This window comes from Eurypyga helias, unplaced genomic scaffold (genome assembly GCF_000690775.1).
Source record: "Eurypyga helias isolate BGI_N326 unplaced genomic scaffold, ASM69077v1 scaffold18217, whole genome shotgun sequence".
Classification (NCBI taxonomy): Eukaryota; Metazoa; Chordata; class Aves; order Eurypygiformes; family Eurypygidae; genus Eurypyga; species Eurypyga helias.
In genome coordinates this window covers 39,621-49,830 of record NW_010262522.1, presented here as the reverse complement: position 1 = coordinate 49,830, position 10,210 = coordinate 39,621, and the positions used below count along the sequence as shown (strand labels likewise).

The 10,210-nt window shown below is 42.3% G+C and overlaps 1 protein-coding gene across 1 annotated transcript in view; it reads right to left on the bottom strand.

Moving 5' to 3' along the window:
• Nucleotides 1-10,210, bottom strand: part of CCDC149 (coiled-coil domain containing 149) — a 42,220-nt gene that overhangs the window by 1,177 nt on the left and 30,833 nt on the right. The window contains exons 10-11 of the mRNA XM_010155764.1: nucleotides 5,018-5,140; nucleotides 80-536 (exon numbers count right to left, since the gene is read on the bottom strand). Coding sequence (XP_010154066.1) covers nucleotides 80-536; nucleotides 5,018-5,140 — 580 coding nt within the window. The remainder of the gene's footprint in view (nucleotides 1-79; nucleotides 537-5,017; nucleotides 5,141-10,210) is intronic.

The following is a 10,210-nucleotide window of genomic DNA, read 5'->3' as shown; positions in this document are numbered from 1 at the left end:
TGGTTCCTTGTTTTCAGGTTCAGGGAGCTCCCCAAAGCTGTTATTTGTGCGTGCAGTTGTATGACTGAGCCCTCCATGCCTTCCAGGGTCCTCAATATGCACCACATCCACGGTGCTGCTATTTCGATCCACTTTTTCATGTGAAATTTCAATATCACTCTCTGAGGTTTTGCCATTGTATTTCAGGGCCTCAGTTTCAGCTGCTTGTTCGTTCTCCGAGTTTGAGGGATCTGTGGGGTCGGATGAGTCAGGGCGGGAAAGTGGAAACTCTCCCTCAGAAGAGCCATTAAGCTCTGTCCCAACCAGCGTGTTCGGCTCCCCTGCCGACGTGCCTGCTCTTTTCCCTTCCAGTTCAGCAACTGCCTGCTCTGTCAGTTTAATTATCTGACTTCCAAGCCTGTTTATTTCTTCTTCCTCGGAAGGTAGCTGGGGTAATGAAGGATAAAAATGTTTATTTTGTTTTCTGTTATTTAAGTTTGTTCCCTCTGGAGACAGGGACTCACTTGCAACAGCTTCATCATGTTCTGCCTTCTGTTCTGCTGAAAGAGAAACAGACCAGCGAGATGCTCTAGTCAGTCACAGGTATTTATTATATATCTGACCCAAAGACTGTCACCCCCAGATTCAGGCCACAGAGATGTTTACCTCCATAAGGTCTTCCTAAGAGTGACTCCCTATCCCATCCCAGGCCCATTTCTTAGAGGATAAACAATCAACACTAAGTTTCTTGCAGGATCTGGCCCTGTCTTGGAGCCTCGCTTTCCCTAACACCAAAAACTCTAGGAAGAGTCACAGTTAATACCATGGAACAGCAGGGTCAGGCAAACTTTTTCAAAGAAATATCAACTCTAAGCAAGGAAGGTACTCAGCTACAGAAATTTTTGGCACAGCTTAACATTAATCCCCACGTCGCTACCACTTCCAGGGGTTAACACAAGCTCCGTTTATTTGGAGCTTTTCACAGGCTTTCATCCAAGACTGAAGTTTCGTTATTGGTCCTGCAACACCACAGCAGCAGTGGAAGAATTTTAAATATACCATTATACCAAAAAGCAAACACTGAATAAAGTGTCAGAATAGAGAAAACAGCAGTGTGTAAACAAACAGCTCTGTGAAAGAGAGAGAATTTGTCCTCATCTCGGTTAAGGACAAAAAGCTTCAGTGAAAATAAGCTTGCGAAGTCAAGTAAGAAAGATTAGGAAATGCCAGAAGGACGGCTGCATTGACAGCTTAAAATGACTCTTGTTATGCACACGCATTATCTTTCAGTATCTGAGCATTTACTCTTTTTCTCCCACAGGAATCCTGCCCCACGCACTGCACAGGACAGCCTGGCTGCAGGCAGGGATCAGAGCTACACAATACAGGAGCCTACTGCCTCCATCAGACCTGCCCCATTTATAATTCGGGAGCTGCCACACGAGTGAGACAAGGGCTGGCACGAAGGGAACAGACACTCTTATTACCATTAAGGAAACTAGGAATGCTGCTCTGAAGAGCTGGAATTTAGGTCTGTGGAAAAGGCAGGGATAAATTAATTTTCAAAAGGTGATCACCCACTGGATCTAATCCTCATTATCTGAGCACTCAGCTGGAAACCTAGGAGCTCAATTTGCAGCACAGCTCTGCTCATGCTGTGTTTCTGAACACACACACTCAAAGCACTGCAAAAAGAGCCCAAACTTACGTACCTCAAATTGGCACTTGAAATTAGCAGGGACTACCTTTTTCTTTGCGTGCCTCAGTTTCCTCCCTCTACAGTGGGATAACACCATGCCATCATCTTGCTGCCATTTTCTGAAGATAAATTGTTTCAAAGCACTAGAACACCAGAGAAAAAGTCCTAGGAAAACAGTAGCTTTGCCTTCAGGGAATGCTTGAAATAGCGCACAGGTTGCACAGCAGGAACAAGGCACTCAGCAATGAAGAGGAAAGAAACCTGAATAGCTGTTCCTTAGCAGCTGTGATGCTCAAGTACAATCCATCCCACAACACTATCCTTCCTGTGCATCTGATAAAGTGAGATCTGGTGGCACAAGATAGTCTTTAATTCCTATGACTGCACGACATCATTATCCATTTTCACAGAGGAACTGCACAGTGTGCCCTACAGACTTCTGCCGTCCAGCTTAACTGAAATAATGCTAAGTACAGACTACAGCAAGCCTAGATGACACCAGGGTAAGCAGATAGATTAGATACAAAAAGCCTGAAAAACCCTTCTGGTTATGTACAGATGTAGCTAGAGCAACATTTGATGAATTACAGAAAGTTCTGATAAAGAATGTGTGTTAGTGCAAAAGCTAAAAATGTCTCCTAGGCCAAAGAGGTACCAAATACCAACAGTACTATTTAAAGTACCATAGCTGAATGATGCGACATCAGGCCTACTATTTAAGGATATGTAAGAATTTCATTGCTATTCTGCTTATCAACTGTTTTCATTCAACTAACGGGAAAATAAAAGTGGGGTTTTTTTTGTTTCTGGAATACTTTTAAATCAAGGGCATACTTGCTCGGTAAGCAAAGGCTGAAGAACACATTCCTATGTTCTTCCCAGTTGCTAAGCTCCCCCAGATTCAGACTGTACAGATTAAAAACTGCAATACGCACCAAACTCCCAAAACGTAACAACAGTCAGTCATTCTCTAGGCAGAGTGGCACAGGAGGGGACTCAGTGTATTACTCCCCTGTAGCTGCTGACAGCAGAGGAGTCAAGTGGCTCCAAGCACAGGGACATGCCCTACACCTGAAAACACACTGCTTCCTTTCCAGGCTTTGAAGGGAAGATGGCAGCCCCAGACATCCTCCAGAAAAAGGATCTGGAGTAATGGCAGAAGTTATTGTTGCTCCACCTACTGCCAGAAGCTATGGCGTCCCCCGCACAGCTGGTAGTACTGATGTGTTCACCTGTCTCTGAGAAGTTGGCCCCGTTTATCTGAGCTGTAACAGAGGTGAGTTCCATCCGAGTTCTCTCAGCAGGTTATCAGGTATACGGAGCCACGTGCAAAGGGAAAAAACAAGCTGTTTGTGCAGGCAGAAGAGTAATTCCTTAACCTACCCCAGTTTAATTACAGGACTTCTGTGACTGATCTTGGCTCTCTTACATTATATGACTGGGAGGGGGCAAGAGGGGGATGACCTACCCAGAGCAGATTCTTCCTGTGACAGCCACAGGCCTAATCCTTGTCTTCTTTCTCCTCTCCAAGGCTGTTTTACTCTATGATTCTCTTCCCCTGCCTAGTACTTGCTCCTGCCCTATATCCCTTTGTTTACCCAGTCCCTACAGTCACTCTGCTCATTTTCCATCCACCTTTCAATCCTTTTTATCACACCTTGCCTTCACAGTCAGTATTTTGATCCTTCACTCCTGTGATCTGACCTCTGCTCAGCCAGACACAAGTCCCCCCTCACTCAGACTTCCTTCAACTCAGACAATCCCCATCTACTCTAGTCTTCCCATCACCTGAGAGCCCTGATCTCAGCCTTCCGTCCCTCTCTGCTCCAGGTTTTCTTCCCTCTAGGTTTACATTATCCCAAAGGAATGGTGCATGCAGGGTTTTATCAGCATTAGCGACATAAAGCAAGCTCAACAGAACGATTGGTTTGGTTTTTGTTGGTTTTAGCAGATGAGATTTGAAAGTGAATGGTTTAGAATGGGGTGGAAACTCCAGCCTGTTTTCTCAGGGTGGAAACCTTTTCCCCAGATCTCAAACTCCTTTCAAGTATAGATATACTAAATGTTGCATGTTGAAAAAAGAAACAGAGAGGGGGGGAAAAAAAAAACAAAAACCACCACTAAACAAAACTCCACATGGTCATTAGAATTTAACACAAAAAAAGTGATTTGGTGGACATTAAAAGAAATCAGTGGAAGTAGAAAACACAGCATGGAAAGCTTCAGCCCAGAGCTAAAGTTTGGCAGTGTTACAAAGCAACAGGGTCAATGAGATCTGACAGGCAGCTTTAATCAAAACCGTAATACCAACCTCACCTAGGACAAATATGTAAAGGAAAGAGCATAATGCCACCATGTAAATACTTTCAGTAACTAGAGATTTAATTAAAAATCAGTGATTAAGCAGGCAAAAAATGAATATTTATGAGTTGTTATTACTCACTGGAGAACTATTCACTATAGTTTCACTTCTCGTTTTTAGCAAAAATATCAGCTGATCAAGGTTATAAAAAACAATCAGTCTGGCTGTCAAGTTTTATCAGATGATGACATGGGTACCAAAGTAAAAATTAAACCACAATCTACTTAGTTTCAGGACTAACAAATAAATTGTTTGTGATGCTTCATTTTGTGATGCTTCATGGTTAGCCGGGTAAGATCGGGGCATACCCAAACATGACGCCCATTAAAGAGCTTATCCAAATGCTGACAGGCAAGCATAATAATCCACCTCCCATCTATTATGAAAAACACAGGGAAAAACCCAAGGTTATCAGCAAAATGCCATCTTCTGCTACTGTCAGATAAAGTTAAGCTTGACTTTGGAGAGATGTTAAAGCTTGCTATTGGGGAAGGATTTTTAACAAAACACATGCAAGACTATAAAAAAAAAGCAGTCAATTTCTCTGGGAAAACGAGTCAGGTATTTCAATTTACCGGGCGCAATCAGGAAGCCTTTCATCTACATATCAGCTATAACGCAGGAAAGTGCTAAGCCACTTCCACAGACTGCTTTCCTACTGTGCATTTCAACTGAGGGAAAAAGAGCAGGAGGCAGTTAAGTGTAACGTAGATGGCATGAATAACTTCTCATGCTATGGGGTTATCTGGCAGGGAAACTCTTTGAGGTGTAAGACCTGATCCCTAGCCCTGTATCCAACAGTCATTTTTCAGTTGTTCCTTTACTGTTTGCACAGGGACCATCTATCCATTTCACCTGTCGTTGATTTATTCAATCTCTGTGACCACTGAAACTTTGCCTTCTGCTATCCCAGCATGAAAATTTATTACTTTTGATTTGGGAAGAAATGAGTGCTCAGCTCTCATCATGTTCCTTACGTTCCAGGTGCTCACCTTGTACTTCAGGTTGCTGTGGCTTATCAGTAAACGCTACAAAGGGCGACCTGGACTGCTGTATAACAGGCAAGGCTGGGTCACTGAATGTTATGGTATCCTTCCCACCTGAAACAATCAAAGTGTTGGAACTATTAATTCACCAATTACATCCACTGCGCACTAATTATATTCAAACATAACCTACAATTTTTTTGCAATGTTATTGGAAAGTACAGAACAGGAAAAGCATCTCAAATGATCCTTCTATAACATGGAAAAAATGCTCTGTACTGTAGCTGGAATACACAAGTCGAAGACAGAACAGGCATTTTGGTTTTAACTGCAGTACTGGGCAAAGGGCAGATTTTGAAAGAAGAGCAGGTGCTGTATGCAGCAAACTGTATTAGCAATTAGCATTCAATTTGGAATATTAATAATCAGATCGTACCAGAAGTTTTGCAAAGAGCAATGGATCATTTGCATGCTATTACCAGCAAGTGTTCAGCACTGACTCTTTGTTCTCTATCACCCTGCCTCAGCGATGAACCTGCTCGTATCACACGCGTCGTTTTACACTACAGGCTCACACACGTGTTATCCTACAGTGCTTCCTTAACAAAAATAGTAAAACCTTAAGCATAACTAAGAACTGAGGGAGCAAACAAGCACACATTACTGGGGAACATGAGGGATTATAACCTGAAAATTCCAAAAACCATTTCTGAGCATTTTTAAGCCAAATGGAAAAGGGCAATTTTTCGGCTCTTTTGCAGACAAAATAGTGCAAGAAACTCTTCAGCTGAGGACTCTGCTGTACATGCTTAGTCTTTACATATTTTAGCAATACAGAAAGCAACACCTGCAGATCCTTTAGGAAGTCCTCCACTATTCAGGATGCTCCCCGTTTTTAGTGACTGACACTACCTTAAACCTAGAGGGGAAGTGGCAGGAAATGTGCAAGATCAGCTAAGCGTGGTGTTTGCGTGGCCTCCCGAACAACTGCCAGCAGGTAAGTAATGGCTGGGGAGGCGGCAAGCTACTGCTCTATTTATCTCCATAAGAAAGGACATCTATGTAACAACCACTTCTCCCCTCTAAATCTGTTTGTACGTTTCACCTTAAGGCAACATCCTAAATCTAATCACCCAACCAAGACAAAGACTTTCAAAAGAGCACCAGGTCAGGAGAAACACGTAATAAATCCAGCTCTGAGAAAGTTCTGGTACCTACGAAGAAATAATGAAAGTCAAGCTGTTCCCGCAGAGTCTAACTGGACTAGCCCAATCCCTAACTACCTTTGAAAGCACTGGCTGTAAATACCTTGATCCTGAAGGTATTAATGACCTTTTTTGCTGGCTGTAAATACCCTGATCCTGAAGGTATTAATGATGGTTTTATATCCTTAAGGTGTTTGGGTATGTACTGTAGTAATATGAATGCAATTAACGTTTTTGAAACACGGATCTTGTCAAGTTTTGATCCCCCTGTAAAATATGCATCAGAATTCTGCCTTCACTGTAGCAAGTGATAAAAAAAAATATTAACTAACAGTAAAGTGAACCCCCCCAGTGTAAGGCAAAATTAATTAAAATGAGAAAAGGGAAAAAAAAAAAAAGGGCAAACCAAACCTGATGGCTATTTCAAAATGCAAAAGCTCCTATAAGAATGCCCTTTCCTGTAACAGTGAAGGAATTCCGTCTTGGAAGAGCGACTAAATCATATAGGGAACTAGTGGTATGAAAACATCCAAGAGATATTCATATACAGTCAAAAGTAGCCACGTATCAAAAAAGATACAAAAGAATTCAACAAAGTAAAATTCAAAATAAAGGGGAGAAGAAAGCAGAGTCTTGTTCTCTGGTGTTTTTTTAATTTGGGGGGGTGGGGGTGGGGGTGGTAAAAAGAAGTAAAGTGTGAGCTAAAGTTCCAGGAGATTGCAAGACAAGCTTCAAAAAAAGAAACTTCTTGACTTCCAGCCAGCATTTACACAGCAAACACACTCATATCTTTCTCTGAAAACCAACTGGGTTACAGAAACCAGAGCTTAGCTCAGTATCCACACATCTAGGCAACAGATGTGGCCCAAAGAGTCCGATGCACATTTATTTATCAACAGTGAGTCACATCCATTCATGAAGAAGGGACATGAGGGTATTGCTGCACTATAGTCTGTGAATCATGATCTCAAGTTGGATTACACACAGGGAATTTCAATTAGCTGCCATGTAAGCTCAATTTTATAACTTGTATAGCTTTGTGTTCCTCTATTTAATGAATTTTTCAAGGACTTCACTGAAAAGTATACCGATCTCAAAATAAGCAGACAAGTAAGTTTTCAATAGTAGTAAATTGATCTTCTTCTCCAGGGCTGGGCATCCTCTCACCACCTCCCCTGCACCCTACACCGCTGTCACTGCCGGCACCCACAGCGGCTGCTGAGCCCCTGAATTCCGTCTCGCCTCTGCTCCACGCCGATTACTGCGGAGCAAGAGGCAGCGCCTAAACCTTCTTATCACCCCAGCCAGAAAAAGGCTGAGTCACGGTCGGCTCTTTTCTCAGGCTTTTTTTTTTTTTCAGTAAAAATCGAGAATTTTCAGGGAATGATGGATTTTTTAAAACATAGAATTACTTATCTGAATGTCCAGTGACATCAAATTGTGAGAGGAATAAGGTGAGGTTCATTACAGGCTATTACTGAATAGGCTTAACCTATTATGCACGTGTATCTGAACCACAGTACCTAAGACAAAGCAAAGAATTAAATGCTCCTGCGAACATCACATTTTCTGCTTCCTTCTCAAGGCAAGTAGGCTCTTACAAAGAACATCAGTGCCAAATCCAAGCCCAAGCTTGCAATGAACCTCGCAAGAGGGTCATTTATTAAAGCCCATTTTCCAAACAGGGGAAGCTAAAGCTTGTGGCAGGCAGAACAACTCCTACAGACAATGGACTGTGTTATCAGTTTCAGCATTTCATAAGTTAAATACACACTTCCTCCTGATTTGGCTTCCCAGTTCATGCACTGCTCACAAAGCAGCTGACAAGAATGTCACCTCACAAAAAATTGAAGCGGTCAAGCTCTTCCTTCAGTAGGATAAAGTTTATTAACATTATTTATTAACACCATTTGGAAGATATTCATATCATGGTGACAGCGGATGTTAGAAATGTTATATGGACAACGATGCCCAAGTAGGAACATTAACTTCAGATTAAAAACCTGCAATTTATAATGTGCCTTTCTTTCAGTGCCAGACTGAACATCAGCTCTCATCTGTGTATTTTTTCCAATGACAAAAAGTTCGACTCTCAACCAAACAATATTTTTTTCCCTCTGGATTTAAGACTGACTAGATGAGATACTATCCATGCTCTGCCCCTCACCCGAGCCAACGTTCAGCTGCAGAGTCCACTGTGGTACTTCCCACACCATTCGTTACACGCTGCTGTTTTATGGAGCAGAAGCTTTCCACACTCTGAAAACTGGTGACCCACCAGGTGTTGCAAAGCTCTTTCTGACAACCTTGGAACTAGAGCGCACTTGGAAACAGAAGTGCACTCTTGATTTAAAAGGCAAGCACCAAAGTCAACAAACCTTGGGGCTCAACAGAACTTGCAATCCAGTGTAAAATTCCTTTACAAGTACTTAAGGTCATCCTTTCTTACTGTGTTCCTCAATTTAAAGGAATTGTCTTGTAGAGCAGCCTCTACTTCTCTTGTGGTCATCTAACTCACTTGACCGAACATCTTTATCTGTCGGATATCAAAATGTTCAGATAACATTTATTTACATGCAGTGACAATATTTAACGTACTGCTAAAATCAGTTACTAAAAATATAGGTCAAGCAGAACCTACTCCCAAATCCCACTGAGACATTGTAGCTCAGGCCTTCAGGCAGCAAAAGAAAGGAAGGAAAGAGACAGTTGTTATTGTATAAACATTAACTGGATGTCTTACCTACACAGACCAACAATGGTGCAAGGAGTTCCCACTCTTCCCTTTTTTTTTTAAATATATTTGGCAAATATTAGAGACACTGAATTTATTAGTGTATGAATTTCATGGAACACTTTTTGGAAAAGAAAAAAAAACCCACACAAAAAAAACCCTGCAGTACCTTAAACAGTTTTGCTTATGATACACAATTGTACAAAACCGTATCAGGAGGGTCTTAGACAAATATTTCACCTGCATCTTTTGGAGAATGTGGGGAGCGACAAAAGCACTAAGATTAGCCTAGGTGACTAACTGAAGAGTAATCCATGGAAAGAAATTCAGTATCTTCAGTTCTGGAAAACATTAATGAGAACGCCCGTTCCAGGAAGGGGACTCAGAATGCCTACAACAGGCAAGCTAGAGTGGAAATACACCACAGGAGGGCAAGCGGTTGAACAGCGCGGGTTTGTCAGCAGGTCTCCTCCGCTCTGTCAAAGGTTTTCTTCTCGACGGAAAGGTCAGGCAGAAAAAACACAGTGCCAAAAAGCTACAAGCCTAACCCCACACTATCTCCCACGCCCCACTAGCACGGAGAGACCCTATAGCAGCCTTCCAGTATCTGAAGGGGCCTACAGGGAAGCTGGGGGGGACTTTTTACAAGGGCCTGTAGTGACAGGACAAGGGGTAACAGGTTTAAATTGAAAGTGGGGAGGTTTAGATTGGATATCAGGAAGAAGTTCTTCACAGAGAGGGTGGTGAGGCACAGGAACAGGTTGCCCAGAGAAGCTGTGGATGCCCCATCCCTGGAAGTGTTCAAGGCCAGGCTGGACGAGGCTTTGAGCAACCTGGTCTAGTGGAAGGTGTCCCTGCCCATGGCAGGGGGGTTGGAACTAGATGGTCTTTAAAGTCCCTTCCCACCCAAACCATTCTGTGATTCTATGATAGGAAGCTGTAAACAACAGAGCCTAATGATGCAAACACCAAGAATGGAGTAGCATAATTTACAGTGGTTAAAGAACACAAAATCAGGTGTAATGGGAAGAAAAGAAGCAAAAAGTAAATGTAAATTAAATACTGCACATTTTCCTAACTGTGAGGTCTATTAGGAAGCAGATTAATCTCCCATTACTTGAGTAATTCAAAACCAAATACAACACTTAAAGATACTACAGGGAATAAGCCTGTTCTGGAGAGGTGGACTAGAAAATCTAAGATCATTTACTTTTCCAATTTCTCAGAGTTTATGATTCTACAGAA